Source organism: Lindgomyces ingoldianus (genome assembly GCF_010093535.1).
Source record: "Lindgomyces ingoldianus strain ATCC 200398 unplaced genomic scaffold BDR25scaffold_40, whole genome shotgun sequence".
Classification (NCBI taxonomy): domain Eukaryota; kingdom Fungi; phylum Ascomycota; class Dothideomycetes; order Pleosporales; family Lindgomycetaceae; genus Lindgomyces; species Lindgomyces ingoldianus.
Window position 1 is genome coordinate 149,741 of NW_022985201.1, and position 17,703 is coordinate 167,443.

A 17,703-nucleotide genomic window follows, 5' to 3' on the forward strand; every position below is an offset into this window, starting at 1 on the left:
AATTTGAATGACTGAGAACCTTTATGACTTGAAATCCCATCGGCTCTTCCTTACGCCTTCATCCGTTCTATCCCGCTACAGCATCTCAATAAATCACGAGACTCATAGGCTAGAAAAAGGTAATCTATAACTTTACGGTATTGTCTATAACTTCCTCCTTTTTCTCCAGAAGACCAACAGGCCGCTTTGTAAACTAAATTCACTGACACTCGCTGTTTCTCCTGGAGCAGGTTCTTCTTCTTTTGCTTGTATACTCGCAAAGAGCGAGGGTAGTCGAGTGGAATATGAACCCATCCTGCGCTGCAGCGCTACTTTAACGAGCTCATTTGCCTTCCACAAAGCTTCCATACAGCTAATCTAATAGTGAGAGATACGGTATGTAGCAACATTGACTCCCTGCGTACAGATTGCAACACTGATATCCAGGAGAGCATCCCAACTCTCTCCCCGCAATCGAATGAACTCATCCATATTCCATCCATTATAGTGTCCTGGAATAACTCCTTGTACCAGTTCTAGGGTCGTGAGAAGGTAAATGGGCCGGTGTATTCCTTTCTCTCGATTTCGTGGACCGCACAGTTGTTCCTGCCGCACACCAAACACGCACGACAGGGTGGACATGTGAATTTCCAAGCACCGAGGACTATTGCTTGGGATATCAGCTGTTCCCTGAATCAGCGATTACAGAAACAATGTCCACAAATAGTCTGCGTGGATGGCGGGCTGTGGATTCCCGGCAAATTAAACACTCGTCCTCGAAGCATGGGTCGCTTGTTAGATCAGAAACTAAACCTAGAAATTATTCAGGCGGAAGATCTTGAGACGATCGACATATGCTGATGCCATGGGATCCACAATAACGACTTCGAGACGATCAAAGGCCGATACTTGTCCAAGCTAACATCCTTCTCTTCGACGATATGCAATAGTGTATCTTCTTTCTGTGCGGTAATATGGAGGCGTTAACGCTTGCATCATGGTTAAGCGCAAGACTAAGAAAATGCTGATATCATGGAAGTATTCGCCAAGGGTACCATGCCCTGTTTCTTCGTAGTATTTTACGGCAAAGTCAAACTGAATCTCGGCACCGTCACAAGTCTCTATGTATGTCTTAGTTTTATCTTAATGGTAGTTAAAAGTTGAAGAAATCAGAGCGTGATCCTGTCCGAGTGCGAGAGCAACGGCCGAGGTCATGAGGAAATATTTCCTGGTGTCTTCGAAACACACCGCGAAGCTTCTAGGTGTCATTAGCCGGCGTCGTAAGGATATTTTGTGCCAGCAGGTCGCGCTATACGAAATGGTTGGTACATTCATGTTATGTGGTTTGTGGCCTTCATATTGCCCTCCAGCTAGGAAAAATATCGACTGACTCACATTATATAGGCTGGAGAGCAGGTGAGATATTCACCGTGGAATTCTCGACATTTCCAATTGAGGTTATATGGAGAAACATTGCTGGAGTAGCTGGATGGGACTGGGGTCCTCTTGATAACGGCAAGACCCCGGCTGCCGTGACAGATTCAGGGTAAGGTTTTCTCCAATCGGTCGACAGCGATGCAAGCTATTCTGAAAAATATAGCTCAATCTAGGTTACAGGCTCTAAAGATTCCAGAATGGACATGGACTAGCACACCTCTGGTAGTTACGTGTTTTGGAATTTGGTTCCTGTAACAATGCTTACGCAGCGAGATTTAGCTACCATATTGCGACTTAGTTAACGAATGTATCAGATCACGAATACACTGGTAGGCTAGCAAGTAGATACAAACGCTAAATTTAGAAACCTGAACGGCATCCGTCACAGAATTCTCGGTATTGCCAAAACTCCCCCAATGACTCCGGTAACGTAAACGGAATCATCAGTGCTTCCTCGCCAATTTAGAATCGAGGCCGAATCAGACCTGCAAACAAGCTAAATTATATCAGAGCTAGCCGTCAGTGTTTGGAACCTACCTGCGGCAACCCTCGAGGAAGCGTGTGTTTCACTCAATTATGGTCAAATTAGGAATGAGACTGATATGTACCGAGGCAGGAAATGACCCAAGTTCCTCTATTGAAAGCAGATGGCTTGTACTCTGTCCCCGGACCAGTGGATTCCTTCCACCGACGAAAATCACCCCCACGCATCATTCCTTACCATCTTCGTGAACAACGTTCTCGATCTCCACCTTCGGTCCGGTATACGTTTTCCTCGCTCTCAGTCCATAGTATGCCATCGACAAAATCACCACTCCGAAATACACGACCAAGCTCCAATTAAAAGTGTGAATCGTCACGGCCGCTACTGGAGGCCAGAAGCTAAAAATCCATCCTATGAAGCTGTAGATCAAGGCAACAATTGTAATCGGTACCCCCATTTTTCCAAGTCTAAAAGGCCCCCATGCAATGTTTGCGGAAGGTGTTGTAAGTCTCCGCCAGAGCATAACGGAAGCCGAAACCATGAAAGAGGAGTAAAAGCCTGCAACAGTAAGGCCAGTCAGAGCATAGAATGCTGTTGTGCTACCGAGCGGGATGAGAGCAAGGAGCAGAGAAATGAGGGCCGTGATTGCGATTGAGTAGATGGGAAGAGCAGTCCGAGGCTCGATCCTGGAGACGTATCTGGAAAATGGTACTCCATTTTCCCTTGAAAATGCCCACAGCATGCGACTCGCGGTAGCGATAAGCCCAATTGATGCAGATATACCCATCACGAGAATAATAGCCGCCTTTTGTGAAGTCAATATGCGATGGTCGATGATGGGGTGAAGTCATATACATACCAAGACAGTCGTACCACTCATCGAATTGGTTATGCTGCCTAGGATGAGAATGAATGGGTATGGGAAAGTTGATGTAAGAATCTCTTCTAGTGGGCCCATGCAAAAGATCAAGGCAATAAGCATCGCAAAGCCTGTAAAGCCATTGATGAAGACCGTCAAGATCATGGCACGTGGAATGACAACCGCTGCATTCTCAATTTCCTCGGCTACAACAAACGTCAAAACTTTAATCACAGAGCTTTTCGGACGGATGTACATACCCATGTGTGTAGCGGCATCAACTCCATTGAAGTTATACATCAGAATCACTGCCCCAACGAGGATGGACTCTGCGTTCGTTTTAAACCCTCCTCCGTTGATGACCGTATGGAAAACCACGTCGCTAGGAGTTTTAGGTGCCAGATAAACTAAAACAATCAAGATGGCAAAGAATCCAACAATGTGCAGGACTAGCACCATGGCCTCAAGCGAAGGGAAAATTCTCCCCAAATATGTTGTAACAAACACTGCGAGTGCAATAATGGCATAGAAAATGAGAACGGCATGCCACATCTGCATATTGTAGGAAGGGTAGTTGACCGAAACGATAGTGAGTAGGAGTGTAGCATCAATCCAGGTGGCCGAGGCAGCGGCAGCTTGCCAGGCAATAGCGGTAATCCACCCCGTAGTATATGAAAGGAAGTTCGAACAACTCTGGGGTGCAAGAATTGCTACCCAGTTATACTGGCCCCCAGAAAGGGGAATCCTAGGACACGTTTAGCATGGATTTCTACCACGAGGGTGACAACTCTACGAACATTGACGCCATCTCAGCCATCACCAAGATCTGCAAGAAAACGCCAAACATAACAACTGGGAAAGCGGCTATAGCGCCAGTCGGCCCCCCATTGATGAGCGGGGGAAGGAGATTTGCAACGGATCCCTCCCATGTGAGCACTGCAAATACGTCAGTAACCTTGACCAACTCATACTTTGCACTAATAGAATACATACTGAGGGTGCATCCTAGACCAAGAATTGAGATCAAGCCAAAGTTCCTCTGTTTGTGTCAACTAGAATAAATACACAATGCACTGGAAACCTCACCTTGAACTGCTGTCGCTTTCCAAAGTGAGCTAGAATTTGCTCGTCGTTCATCTTGCTAGACAAGTCTTCCACTACGACGGCATTGGCTTGGGCTTGGACTGAAGTCTTCTGCGTCGTCATTGTTTCCAATCGGTACTCCCCAGGATCCGCCATTTTCTCTTTCTCCAAACTTCAGAACAGCCAACGACCTGGAAAGAGTGTACGAGATGGTGTCCAAAGCTAATGTCTTCGCGGAGGTTTTTTCAATGGTCTTGGTATCAATTAAGAAGCAAGATAACTTACCTCAAATAGAATCGTTTAGAATTGGCGCCCACGTGTTGGATGCTCTCGAAGCGCGGCTGTAGAACATTTCCCTCCCCTGGGCCCTGCATGAACCAGAACTCCGTTGTTTAGACTCGCATATCGAGCTAAATGATACAATCTAAAATGCCCTGTCTTTGCAACGCTGACTGGAAGCTGTTAAGGTCCAAGCCCTTCCAGAGAAGGTTCCAAGAACTTTGTTGGTCAATGTCCGCATGCATATACGAAGTATTTGAGTGTTTAGACAAGGCCGGCATTGCGAGTTGCAGCGCTTCGTGGCACTCCGGTACGGTTGTGGAAGCATTGCATAGATTGTAGGGGAGGGGTTGGATCGTATTCCATGCAGGGTTTGGATGTGGATGCGGCAGAACTCGCATCCCTGCGAAGCCGAGCTGACGAGAACCACCCTTCATCCTGCAACATTTTGCGAGAAGTTTCAATAACGTTTCCCTCCAGCTTGGGCCACGAGCAGCCAGGAAACGGGTTAAGTCAGGTTATGCGTAATCTATTCCATTCATTTGGTAAATAGGTACGAGTGGGGATGTCCTGAAGGTTTCCCAGCCGCTATTTTGGAAGCGTTGAAGAAACATTTGTGATTCTTTGGATTTCGAAGAAGGTGCATCGTCGAAGCATCATGGAGTCTAGCGGAAGCATCGCCACATCTGACCATCTTGGTCCTCAAGTCAATATCGCCGTTTGGATATGCTTCATCATCTCTGGGCTCGCTGCGACAGCAAAGCTCTTGACCAAGCTGGGGAGATCGCACCGTGACTTCAGGTTCAGCAGCTTGGAACTAGATGACTACTTGATCACAGCCTCCATTGTAGGTCATACAGGAGAGTAATCTTCCTCAAAGTTGACTGCTAACCATGCGAAGGTTTTTGCCGCTGGCCAGAGCATCACGGTTTCCCAGCAGGTAGAGGCGGGTTTGGGCGACCATTTCACGACCCTCACATCTTCGCAGATAGCAAGATACGAGAAGGTATAATCCTTCAACTCGTTGTTATTTAATAGTCTAACATTTGCATAGGCAGGATTTGCGGCAGAGTTCCTCTACATTCTCGCGCTCGCGACAGCGAAAATTGCCGCGTTGCTCTTCGCACTAAACCTATCGCCACACTCAAAGAACAAAGCTGTGATAAATGGCTTGATAGCATTTGTAGGGGCCTGGGCACTGTATGCTTGAGTATCTTGAATGGTCATGGCAGAAAACACTGACTTTGGAGCCTAGTGTTTCCGTGTTTGGCATCGCCTTTCAATGCAAAGTCCCGCGTACTTGGACTCCTACGTCTGAAAAGTGCTTCAACCAGGTTCGCAATACTCTATGTGTCTCTTCAGGATGAATCTGATTGCATGTAGCCTGCATTTTGGGCATTCGTCGAAGCCGTGAATGGACTCACGGATGTTGCGCTTGTGACGATTCTCTGTACCATCGTCTGGATCCTCCAGATCACGAAGGCCAAATTCATGCTACTGTCAGTCTTTGCTGCGCGATCTCTGTGAGTCAAATGCTTCTTCCCCAACGTCGGTTTTGCGCTAATCTTGGAATAAGGGTGCTTATACCAATCGTCTTTCGCGTCGTGTATATCTTTCGTACTAGCTCCACCCCCGGCTCTCCTGAATGGGACCCTACATCGAAAGAGACTAGTGTCGCGATAGCCACCGCGGTTCTCATGAACGCCAGCATCGTTGTCAGCTGCGTTCCATTTTTGAAGCCACTGATGGAACATCTCCAGCCTGGTTGGTCAACAAGCGATGTGATTCGAGGAGTTGGGTACAACGTTATGTATGGAAAAAGCCAGTTCGAATCTGGCGCATACCCTATGGGCTCTGTGGTGTCAGGCCAAAGTCGATCCAACGCCTCCGGGAATCGGTCCCAGATCCGCACTCAGAGCTTAACATCACTGAATCCTACTGGGACCGCTGCGTATGCGGAAAGGACGGCATCACCTATGGGTGGCCTACCGTTGAAAGGCTCGGTCATACAACGCACAGATGTCTTTCACGTTGAGTCGCGGCATGGCTCTGAAGCGAATGGCTGACCCCTTTCGTAATGAATGTGATAGGGAATGCAGTACGCTAGGTTTGAGAAACGTGGAAAGGTCGAGGTTCAAATGGAGTGCTGTACCCAAACACTTAGATTTCTTGTAGAATATATTCATGTCCAGTTATATTCATCTAAGAGGTGATCACGGATTCGCGCCTGCAAGGGCAGGGTCCATTCGCGTTCACCAAATCGTAAAAGAACGCAATCGATTAAAATAGTGCTCAAAATGCTCAAAATGCTCAAAATGATTTCTACCATCTGGAAATCCATATCCCGGCTAGTTGAAGATTTTAATGGTGCGTTCCCACTTCAGTGAAGACTTGCAGAAAGAGTGCATGTCGCTTAAACCTGGCACAAACGCACAAGGATAACAGCCGCATATGATCACGGGAACCGAGCAACGAATAGTTTGTCTACAAATGGCAGTGGGACGAAAAATGCTGGTATCTCGCTGGTTTCATCGTATTTATGGGCTGAGTCAATGTTTCCCAGAGGTGATTTAGAAGGATAACTGGCACAGAGAACGCTCCCAAACCTATTCTGTGATAAATCTCTCTATTCTAAAACTACCTTCTCTATCCCAAAGGCCCCCATACATGAAATATTAGTCCCACACACTTCGAACGTATCATAGAATGCCCCTCGCACTTGGAATACCCACAGACGATGAGTTTCAAGTCTTTGTCCCTATGATGTTCGAAGCTATGGGCGGACGAAGCGAGTTCGTAAATGCAGTCTGGCCGGATGGACACACGAAGGAAGGGCAAGAGATGTCAGTCCAGCGGTTCCTCTTTCTGAAACAGATCGACCCATCCACAAGGTGGTCCAAAGTCACCGACACGGATACAGGAGAGATATTAGGAGTCGCGCAGTGGAATGTTTATGAAGATGCAAAACCTCAGGAGATGATCGTTGATGGACCCCCTGGAACCTGGAAGAATGATGACGAAAAAGAGTTTGCTCAAGAGATTTTCAAATCCTTCATGGAAGAGCGGTGGAAGTTTATCCGAGAAAATGACCTCCCAATTATTGGTACATGTCACAATTAGAAGTATATGTTAAGTAATTACTGACTTGGCATAACAGCACTCAACATCATGACTGTAGCTCCTAAGCACCAGTATCAAGGGGTCGGCACACTTCTTCAAAAGTGGGGAACAGATCTTGCCGACAAGATTGGAGCAACTGTAAGTATTTCCCTACATAAATTTTAATTCAACGGAGCCTGACATCTTGTTCCTATGCAGTGCATTGTCGAAGCCACGGTAGAAGGGCGCTGGCTTTACGAAAAAGGTGGATTCGTGGTTCAGCGACACCACCTACTAGAAGTTCCTCAGAAGTTTCAAGGTCGACAGCAGCAACGCATATTCTTCATGACAAGGCCAAGGCGCTCTTAGTTACGATCCACGAGTGCTTCCTTACGTAAATTGTGGTCGAAGCGTGACACATTCTACACAAGCAACACGCACGTCCACTTTCTTTTCTCACTGGCTGGCGTGGTTCGGTGAAAATACATTAGTATTCATTTCAATGCGAATTCAATCGTGTTGTCAAATGTTGTCTTCGGGCAATTTCGTATTCCAGCCAATTGAGCTCCCCGAGTTTGATGGAAGGGGAAGTTGCTCGTGTGCACCAAACACTCACTAAGAATAGGCCTAATGCCTGTGAACATGAAAGACCAAGAGGTTCCGATGCTCTATCATAATAACGCACATATTTTCAAGAAAGTAAACGCTTACTCCAGAACAATGAAGCGCTTTCGTTATCTGCCGGAATACGAGAGTGTAGATTGATGATACGAACTACCCGTAAAAGACGCGTAGCAGTGGAGACGTACATGATGAAGGCCAGGGTAAGCGATTAAACTAACTGAAGGCAACATTTGGCAACCTCGAATCTCCCCCAGGAAGTTTGAAGCACCCATAAAATCTATGGGAATTTTTGGCACATGTCTTAGTGACTTGGAAACTATTATCCTTCGAACAAAGAAGCGGAATTCATTGCATTACGTCTTGCTCAGCTACACAATACAGATGGTGGAATCCCACACCCGTTGCACGTTTCCTCGCACACTGTCCCTTAGAAGCAGTTCGTGTCCGGAATCTTGGCATTGTTCTTCACTGGGCAGCTCTCTTGTCGCTTGACTTCTCCCGCCGCTATGGCTGCTTAGTATGCCACAAATCTGACCCACATTGGCGAGTACGTACCTTCGATTGGAAGCGAAGTAACTTGAGTCGCAAGGAAGCAAGCCACGATCGTGAAAATGGAGAAGCGCATGTTGATCGTTTTCGGATCGGAGGATTATGGAGATCACTCTAGAAAGGCGTTTGTGGCTTGCGAGCTTGGTTGAACTTCTCGACTTGGTGGTAGATGATGAATTGAAGTGTTGAATTGGCGACCTGATTCTCAACCAAATTGATCAGGACAGACTTTATACCTTTTCAGAGATGAATGCAACCCTCAGCTGTCATCAATAGCTCTGAGACATGGCAAGGAAACTCTTGTCGCTGTTCTTGACAATCTTGCACGGTCCCCGAAGACCCTTCACCTAGCTAGGGTTACATATTGACGCAAGCAATGGGGTTATGATTTCCTGTATGCAAGACAACGGAGCTGATAGAAAGATACAATCTCCCCTTCTCGGCATATGCCTCGAGGTTGAGAAGTAGTGCGGATGCAGACAACCATTGGCCGTGAGTTTCACCTAGAGATTCGATTCGGAATGTTATGCGGCCGTTTCGTATCGAATGCTACCCACCAGACTTGATCAATCTAATTTCCTCGTATCTTATCTGGTGCCCTGCTCTTGGTAAGTGAATGCTACCAGAGTCGTCATGAGATGAATAGACTTACACAATCTTGCATAGACTAAACACCCAAGTGTGAAGGGGTGATTGCGGCACAGCGCCACCATGCTTATTCTATGGTTGCTGCCTTCAAATAATGGCTGGTAGGCTCTCGTGATCACTCAGCTCACAGTTAAAAGGCTCACCTTCGATCCAAGTTGCTGCAACACTACTTTACTGTCAGCATGACTAACGAATCGGAGCACAACCGACTATTGCTTGAAGAACAGGACGATCAAGGGGATCCAGTCTCCGAGCTTCCTCTTCCGTGGAGAGGGAACCGGACTTCCCAACCATCCTCAACCTGGTTCATGATATGCCTTCTTCTGTACGCCTTTACCACCACTATATTACTTGGCTGGATGGTAATCGCAGATCGAAATGCCAGTAAACTGCCTTATTGTAAGTCCCGCACCTCTTGAATGTGAATGTTCCTCCTATAGTGACATCTTCAATAGCTCCTATCAATCAAGTCCTCGAAAATGAGCTTCAAGATGTATACGACAAATCACAGTCGGTTTTCTACGGTGAGCCCTCAGAGGAACTTGATGCCGCTTGGATGGAATTGGTTCATCGTGAGCTACCCTAGAAATATTTACGACTTTCTTCTAAAGGGATCATTGCTGAGGTATAACACAGCGATGCTTATACAGGCATCAAAACACGAAGTAAAGCTCACAAGCGACAACCCAGAGGAAAGACTGGAGCTCATTGATGGAGGATATCTCGGTAGTCTAGGAGTATACCATGAACTACACTGCCTAGTGTGTACTTCAAGCCCTTTTCGAATAGGTATTGACGTCTTCACAGCGGCGGATCTACTGGAATTTCCACGAAGAAACATACTACCCAAACATGACCGAAAGCCAGAGGGAGTATCAAAGGGAGCATTCAAGTAAGTTTAAAACTCCAAAATTCGTTGCAGTGACATAAGGCTAAAGGGGGTTAGGACACTGTATTGAAGCTATCCGACGTAGCCTTATGTGCACGGCTAACACAGCTCTCTATACCTTCGAGTGGGACGAGAAGAACTCGCATTCGAAACAAGTGCTTGTTTCCAAAGCAAAGAGAAAATGCGTAAAGTGGGAACCTCTGCATAAGTGGGCAAGTGAAAGATCGGTCGGACTTTACCCTCAATTCTGGAGACCTAATTTGAAGTCATCACTGTAGCATTTCTAGTTGTACGCACTTTCAGGAATGCAAAATAGCCCAGGAGACTATCTCCGAATACCGTGATTGAATTTCTAAATTGGTGCTGTCCATTGTCAACATGCTAAGGCCAAGCTTGGATCCACACCAAATTCCTGGAAAGTCGTATGTACGTTCGTTCTCTGACCATGGCTAGGGATCTTCGTTAAGGATAAGGTTATCACGGCACAGCGTCTGTAAGACGGCAGAATAGCGACCCGACATCCGAACTTTCTCGTCGAATAATTTCCAATGCACTGGGAATACGGCAGCATCGATCGCTGAAGTGTGGTTCAAAATTTACGAAGCATGTTCACCGCATTTCTGCAGTTATGCCATTCAGCTGAAGAGATATTCAAATTTACGAAGCCCGAATGCAACCCTTCATGGACATCACTAGTCCTGGTGCATATTCAAGACCATTTTTACTTTCTCTAACTCAGATTTTCGGTCACATTTCCCCAAGCTGCATTTCGTTCTAACCCACTCAAAGAATTAAAAGACGGGTAGATGACAGGTTGGTTCGGTGCATTGCCGGGGAGACACTTAGGAAGAGTCAATAACTCCATTGGAAAAGGGCAGTAACCGCTTACGAGAGATTGTTGAAATCACGTCAGAGCCTTTTAAAGTTAGCAAGAAATTCAATTTGCGGTTTACATTACTAACCAAGGGTTTTAAGGTTTATTGGAATTGCAACTATGGTTGAAGCGAGGAAAGCTGCCAGAAAGGCGGAGGGGAACTTCATCTTGGGTGAGCTGTCCGACGTTGGGTTCAAGAATAAGAGAGAATTGAGGGCTGGGGTGTGAGGTTCAGGTTGGTTTTGAAATGGGGGAGTGCAACGAGGATATGGGTGCATATGTACAGGGACGCATCCAAGGCCCAAGAATTTTAATTGGTTATTTTTCGTGTGTGACTTTTCTCTACGTCCTCTCGGTGCATGAGAAGGTAGAGTGTTCTATAACAGGTAATTATCCCGCCCACAGGATTCCTCGTCGTTATCAAACAAGCACCATTCCGAGAGAAATAAACACGCAGAATTTTAGCCAAGGATCCCGCTCCTTCCCATCAGAATCAATAAATCCGATTTCCAGAGGATGAGAGATATTTCCAGAACATCGGTCCGTTTCATCCTTCTGAATCCCAATCCGCCGCTTCCTCAGAATACGTTCAGGCAAGGTCCTTGGACGCCTTGAGCGTCCCTAGCTTTCACAGACGCAATGATTGTGGGATCTACTTATGGAAGGGTTAGTGGAACGAACATCCTGAAAGGATTCGCGAAGAGACGAACCTGTTGGACATTTTGTCGTTTTGGCTATGGCAAGCCCGGACTTTGCTATCGTCTGTAAGGTAGTTGGGGTCGCTATTGACGATGCAAGTTAGAAAATGCTATTGCCAAGATCATGTGGGAGGAGGGCAGCTCACGTGATTCAACATCTGCTGCAGTAACCATCCCCACGACAAATATCATAAGAATTGAAGCAACTTTCATGATGTCAGATCTTCTGCAATACTCGGGCTTGTGGACGAAAGAAGAAGGTGGCGAGTGCGGAAGTTCAAAGCGATTGCGCCCGCATTTGTACGCCGCTCGCATCTCTTCAAACCTGGATTTCCTCCTGTACAGAGTACACGTACCCCACAACATACATCCAAGCGATGAAGTATTCTTAGAATTGTCCCGCTCGCATCTCGCATCAATAACTCAATATTGATAATGGACACTGCGCTCTTCGATATTTCCCAAGACGAGTTTTCCAGGCGCCACAAATCTTCACCAAGTCCCGAAGAGCCTTCCATTGACCATTATATTACCATAATTCGATTAACCGTGGGTTAGAGTCAGCCTTCGTCGTGTCCTCATTACCATTGATTACTTCCGATGCATTTTAAAGTGTGGTGGTACCCAACTTTATCCGAATACCCGTTTGTTGCACAGCATGAGCAACCAGGGACGATATTTTGCGGCCCTTAACAATGATTCATTGGTTCTTCCCAGCCATAATTCTCTCTTTTTATTCCTTCAGGAGCAATTCGGACGGTCGCCCTGATACAGGGAGGCTGACCAGTGGGCCGACCGTTTATCACGTGGCTTCAACTGCTCTGGCCACCCGCAGGGCGCCTTTGGAGCTTCCGTGCTCAATCAAATCCCGAAATTATTTCAAGTCCAGTGTCCCTTAGCCTCCAATAAGTCCATTATTGCAGCATATGGGCTTGAGCATGAAAATCGGTAGCACCCACACCTACCACTGCGATGATGGATGAGCAGAAGGAAAGCCTCTTAGCAGATTGTTCAGATAGTGGCTTTCAGCGACGCAAGACCAACCTTGCCCATCTCCTCCTCCGTGAGCGGCGTTGCCTCGGAATCTATCTTGTCCTTCTACACTTACTCTTTATCGTCGCTATTCTCTATCCCGTATTTCTTCGAAGCTCAGGAGAAGCTGATGTCGAAAGAAGTATATACTGTATGCAATCGTAATTAAAAATTCTGTAGAAGCGTCTCTAACATTCGATTCCCATAGCCCCAGCTCGCAATGCAATCGAGCATACCATAAAGAGCGATTTTGCGACCAATCATTCCCACTACGGCCTCTTCAATGGCCGCCCGAATACCAAAAACGATGATGCATGGCGAGAACTTGTGAATCGTATCTCTCCCCCAACCTCCCTCCACTGAACGTTAAATAACCCCTTTTAGCGACATACTTCTCGGTGACGGACAGTGAGATGCAAGCCGCAAAAATGTCGACCGACGAAGCAATTCCACTAGCAGAAGGCGGATATCTTGGAGCCCTGGCTGTATATCATCAACTTCATTGCTTGAGAAGGTTGAGAGTGTATATATATAAAGAGGCTTACTATAGCGAGGAGGATCTAGAGGATATCAAGAATGGGCCAATGGACGATTACACACATGCGCATTTAGGTAAGATTTTTTTGGGATATAAAGGAGATGTGGTATTAACTATGCATAGACCATTGTATCGAGGCACTTAGACTGCTGGTTATGTGTCGAGGAGATGTGAGTCTATATACGTTTACTTGGGCGAAGGATTACCCCAATGCAACTAAGAATATTTTGTCAAGAGTAAATGCACCAAGGCAATGCGTGGATTGGGATAGACTGGAGAGCTGGGCAAAGGAGAGGGCAGTCCCTTGGTCACCAAAGCTGGTTGATCCAAGTGGGGAGATTGTTACAGGAAATGCTTGATAACGGAGCAAATGTAACCAATCTCAAGTGTCCACTTCGTATACTAGCATTTGAGCGTACGCTCAAGTCAGTTGGAGATATCTCATCGCTCAATGTCGTCTTGCAGCCTATCACCGAATAGTTCAGTGCACCACCAAAATATTTAAAGTATTGGAGATGTGTAAGCCATACACGTGTCTTTCCAATCATCTTACCTCAAGTAGCAACATCTGAACTAAACCGATCAGCAGTGCCGTCTTGAACAAGATCAATATATTCTTATCTTTCTTCATAAAGCCAGAATCGTAGTCCGCACCTTCCACATTCTCTGATCCCACTCTACAACTCATTTGCGAGGACATACGTAGCTCGATTCTATATTATATATACCTGCCGCATGCACGATACACCTAGGGGTGGATTAAAGGGAGTGTGTTTATCTCGGACGGCGTCGAACGGAGGAAGAGTTAGCGATCCAGCTTGCGCGCAACGGCACGTCTAAAATTCTTATTCGTAAGTATACAAGAACCTCGGACTTCCATGACGATCTACATAAGTTGAAACTGCTTTCTTCCGACTGGCGATCCCTTGGCTAGCATTTCTTGGTTGCGATTAAAGCCATGAAAGTCGGATCCTTCAAGCCCCTGTGCCAACACACTGCTGAGGCGCGCGAGTTCGCATCGCGATGGATGGGCAGAATAATAGAGCTACTCGATGACCTTCCACTCATGGATGTTTGCTCTTGTTGCAGCAGGGTCTACCTGCGCAGTATTTCTGAGAAGCGCAGCGCACAATCATGTGGCTACATATTTGTCTCTAATGTTTCTTTGAACCACTTAAATAGAATTAGACGTGTGACCCTCTGCGTTACCGCGACCCGAGCCTGCGAGATAGGGCATATGGCCAACCCCTCGAACTTTGGTGGGAGCTGGCTGCACCAAAGGATCGTTGGCCGATTTGATTAAAGCTTTTCAGCGATGCGTTGTTGTTGAGCAACATCTTAGATCGGGAAATCTTTGAGACTCCTGGGGCTCCTGGGGGACTTCTCATTGAGCTTACGGCTTACAAGATTGAGAAGTGGAAGTATGATCGATATAGTGAATCGAAGATCGTTTGTGACATTGAACCCCGATACAAGGAGATCATCGCCAAGTTAATACACACGATGATCTAGGCTCGTCGAGATTACATGCCTAGAGCTAAGGAATCTGATATCTTGACTGCGACTAAAGCAGCGACTCTTGAGAGAAGAGTCTGACGAGGGTTGCTCGGGTCTGTTATGGCCTCATGGTTATGAGTTCCCTCCATCTCTTGTACGTAGAGATCCCACTTCCAGATAGTAGCCGTTGATAAATGAAGCTAAAATCGTGGTGGCTGGTTGGTCTAAGAACAATTCACATACAATAAAACTATTATTTCTTATATACTTTAGACATCATGAGTTCGTGACCTAGAACACCTCTTAGTAAGCTCGTAAAGACTGCCTATGGATATGGCATATATACTACTTACTTGCGTATTTGCTGCCTCTTGTCTCTCGAAGCGAAGGATTAGTCTATGCGTTAGTTTTTCTACAAGTCCCTTGTGAAGTTCTCTAAATGTGTTATGTGGCACACTAAGCCCTTCAAGGCGACTGTAAAATGGTATTGTGCGTAGAATTTATGATGAAATGGGGATACTTTGGTTGACAATGGAGTGAGAACTAGGTTTTTGTTGCCGTCTTGTGTGCATAATGTGAACATCAAACTTTAAACGAATTTTCCTTGGTCTTGTCCTTTCACTAGCAATGTACCTCCGCACTCTTCTGCATGGTAGAATATTGCGAATCCCATACCATCCGTCACCAGTTCTCCCAGCTCTCTGACCTTCGCGCCAATCTAGAAAGTCGCATTTCATCTATTACAGCCAAGCAAACCTTTAGGTTTGCTTGCGTGAGGAGATAAAGAATTATCGAGATGAAGTTCTTCACTGCTACAAGGTCTTCACTCGCGAGCTAGACAGGTACACCCAGAGACGAAACAGGAAGGGTCATCGGGAAGACCAGATACGGAATATGGAGTAAATTTCCTTTTCACGTTGATGTTATTGAAGCTCGAGCTCGAGTATGCACATGAGGGTAGATAATGCTAGGCTTTACCCGACAGCCTTGAATAGTTTGGTGCTATCTCGTTATCTCCTTTTCGGCACTCGAAAAGAAAAGAACCAGGATGGCAGCACGCATCATCTAGATCCTCGGGTGCATATATCAATGGAGGGACTTAGCTCCTGAATGGAGGAGGCATCAGCTTGATTATCTTGTTCTTGATCCAGTATTACAGCTCAACTCACTCCCAGACAAGTATAAGTGACTCGCCGATGCAACAAAGTAGCCTAACTTAGAGCGGTTGGCCTTCTAAGGCCATGTGGGTAGATTGAGCGCGGCCGAAATAACCCATGTACGGTGATTTGAAAAGGAGGCTGCCGCATGGGCAAAATTAGCAGCACTGAGCAGTACATGTTGCCAGCAAATGAAGAGACTTCGCAAAGGTCTTGCCCGATCTGTGGCCGATCCTTTGCTAGTACAGAAGATCAAGATTTCGAACCAGCTGTGGAGAGGAGGTGCGGACATCTTATGGGTAAATACTCCCTCCAGAAGTGGGTTGATTGGGGGCAGGAAAATAGAGACACATACCGTCAGTGCCGATCGCTACTGGTAGGCGATCCGGTCGAGATATTCCAAGCGAGCACACACCCGCTCATCCGAGAGTACCGTACCGTCTTCGATGAAACGCGAGCTTTCGACCGTAATATCGATCAACTTCTTCTCTGTTATGGCGAAGAAGTCAGCACGTTGGACTCGTGGTCAAGTTACGAGCCGACGCCTTGATGAACTTGAAAGGGCTTTGAGTGAGGGTTGGAGAAGCAACAGAATGACAGAGCCCCGACACAGGTGGCCCAAGGACCACCTAGGTAGGGTGGTGTTGACGATGAATGATCAACGAGTGGCCGCCTCATACTTTCTATCCCATAGGGAAATCTACCAGGTAAGAAGATGTACATTGAAACTGCCGACTCAGATATGACTTCTAATGGACTTGATTGAACATATCTCAAATTACCTTGCCGTGGGTTCCAGGCCAAATCCACTATTAGACGGAGGGAACGTAGGTGGCCGGAAACTGAGGATAGGACCTTCCTCCAGAGGAACCTCCATCGATGCAACTCCGAGGGAGAACATCATTGGGTTTCTCCTCACTGTCAAAGCACAAGTCGCCCAAACGAAAATGGTGGCAGTCCACTATCTCATAATTTCTCGGTCGGAATGCATTCTATAGCTCTGCGAGAGCTCACCAATACCCTACAAGCCCTCCAAGCACGTGCGATCACCCGTTCTCTTCCCGAATCCTCCACATTGTTACCTGGCAGCAAAAACAGTAAAGCGCCTCTCATCGACGACTTGAAAGCAGAAGCAAGGAGCGAGAGCAGTGCTATCGTCGATTAAATAACCTACACCTATGGCAATGAGGCCTTGGCTCCTAAACCGGCCTCTAAGAGGGATGTGGGTTAGCTGTTCTGATTCCACTACGTAAACGTGCGACTAAAAGCCGATATGATGGCGAGCCTGATGACTCCGTGACCAACGTCGTGGATGTCAAGTTTCTCAAGTAGTTTGTGCAGCGGCGATTATACTGTGTGCTCTCACTTCGAGACTCTTGAGCGGACCCTTGTGAATCCTGTTTCTACACCCATATTGCTTGCCCCTCTTGGCCGCTAGATCTAGGAGGCAATGCTTACCACACGCCGTTCCTACTCTACATCTCCCAAGTAATCTACTATGTAAATAGCAGCGAAGCTGGACAGACCGCAGCTGCCTTTGACGCGACCTTCCAAAATAAGCTGAGCTACCACACCAAATCTCCGAAATAATTATCTGTACCACGAACCAAGTCTCGGTGCTTTTCGGCACCACGATGCCCCAGATTCCGGCAGTCGATATTGCTTCCGTTAAATTTAAGAAGTACTCTCCCCGGATCTTGGCAGATCAGATAATACGGCTGCGGTTGGTGTAGGTTAGATCTCGTCTTTCACCCGGGATACACCCGGAAGCTTGGCCACGCTTGGCCTCTTACGCATATTCGACAACGCTACCAGGATGCCGAAAAGGTGGGGGGGGCCAGATGAGTGTTGAAATTGCGAAATTGAAGATCCAAGAGAAGTATGAAAAAGGAAATTCCTCCAATAGGAAGTGGACTGTGCGAAGGAAGAGGAGAGGAAATATTGATATAAATACCATGAAGATGACGGCACTGAGCG

General features: G+C 46.7%; 6 protein-coding genes across 6 annotated transcripts; 4 read left to right on the forward strand and 2 right to left on the reverse strand.

The window, feature by feature from the left end:
* Positions 1-2,023: 2,023 nt before the first annotated feature.
* Positions 2,024-4,182, reverse strand: BDR25DRAFT_379902 (putative GABA permease). Its single transcript, XM_033697642.1, has 6 exons — positions 3,846-4,182; positions 3,753-3,798; positions 3,557-3,695; positions 3,020-3,504; positions 2,760-2,965; positions 2,024-2,705 (listed from the first exon to the last, which is right to left on the reverse strand). Exons 1-6 carry the CDS (start codon positions 3,996-3,998, stop codon positions 2,127-2,129), a joined length of 1,608 nt encoding a protein of 535 aa, XP_033541998.1. The 5' UTR covers positions 3,999-4,182; the 3' UTR covers positions 2,024-2,126.
* Positions 4,183-4,779: 597 nt separating this feature from the next.
* Positions 4,780-6,187, forward strand: BDR25DRAFT_346264 (uncharacterized protein; the record flags this gene model as incomplete). Its single annotated transcript, XM_033694128.1, has 6 exons — positions 4,780-4,968; positions 5,023-5,127; positions 5,176-5,321; positions 5,377-5,455; positions 5,505-5,644; positions 5,746-6,187. 6 exons carry the CDS (start codon positions 4,780-4,782, stop codon positions 6,185-6,187), a joined length of 1,101 nt encoding a protein of 366 aa, XP_033541999.1.
* A 640-nt stretch (positions 6,188-6,827) lies between these two features.
* BDR25DRAFT_318645 (uncharacterized protein) lies at positions 6,828-7,589 on the forward strand (the record flags this gene model as incomplete). The annotated part of the gene is made up of 3 exons (XM_033691762.1): positions 6,828-7,224; positions 7,279-7,379; positions 7,440-7,589. The coding sequence occupies 3 exons, from the start codon at positions 6,828-6,830 to the stop codon at positions 7,587-7,589; spliced, it is 648 nt and encodes a 215-aa protein (XP_033542000.1).
* A 2,087-nt stretch (positions 7,590-9,676) lies between these two features.
* On the forward strand, positions 9,677-10,187 carry BDR25DRAFT_181322 (uncharacterized protein; the record flags this gene model as incomplete). The annotated part of the gene is made up of 3 exons (XM_033684212.1): positions 9,677-9,802; positions 9,849-9,933; positions 9,988-10,187. Coding segments are annotated over 3 exons (411 nt in total), but the record flags the coding sequence as incomplete, so codon positions are not given.
* A 2,554-nt stretch (positions 10,188-12,741) lies between these two features.
* On the forward strand, positions 12,742-13,437 carry BDR25DRAFT_379910 (uncharacterized protein; the record flags this gene model as incomplete). Its single annotated transcript, XM_033697643.1, has 3 exons — positions 12,742-12,868; positions 12,919-13,146; positions 13,196-13,437. Coding segments are annotated over 3 exons (591 nt in total), but the record flags the coding sequence as incomplete, so codon positions are not given.
* Positions 13,438-13,616: 179 nt separating this feature from the next.
* BDR25DRAFT_360778 (uncharacterized protein) lies at positions 13,617-17,523 on the reverse strand (the record flags this gene model as incomplete). The annotated part of the gene is made up of 27 exons (XM_033696304.1): positions 13,617-13,755; positions 13,814-13,889; positions 13,940-13,958; positions 13,989-14,070; positions 14,122-14,184; positions 14,282-14,452; positions 14,477-14,580; positions 14,638-14,769; positions 15,027-15,156; positions 15,211-15,287; positions 15,326-15,381; positions 15,416-15,507; positions 15,553-15,634; positions 15,669-15,728; positions 15,786-15,938; positions 15,993-16,036; positions 16,101-16,215; positions 16,247-16,355; positions 16,390-16,535; positions 16,570-16,687; positions 16,741-16,783; positions 16,809-16,937; positions 16,976-17,049; positions 17,093-17,179; positions 17,253-17,291; positions 17,334-17,444; positions 17,479-17,523. The coding sequence occupies 27 exons, from the start codon at positions 17,521-17,523 to the stop codon at positions 13,617-13,619; spliced, it is 2,496 nt and encodes an 831-aa protein (XP_033542003.1).
* Positions 17,524-17,703: the final 180 nt, after the last annotated feature.

Coding starts and splice junctions, on each gene's coding strand:
- BDR25DRAFT_379902 (XM_033697642.1), bottom strand. CDS start 3,998: ATGGCGGATCCTGGGGAGTACCGATTGGAAACAATGACGACGCAGAAG. Junction 2,966..3,019: donor TGATGCCGCTACACACATGG/GTATGTACATCC, acceptor CGTTTGTTGTAG/CCGAGGAAATTGAGAATGCA. Junction 2,706..2,759: donor TGAGTGGTACGACTGTCTTG/GTATGTATATGA, acceptor ACTTCACAAAAG/GCGGCTATTATTCTCGTGAT.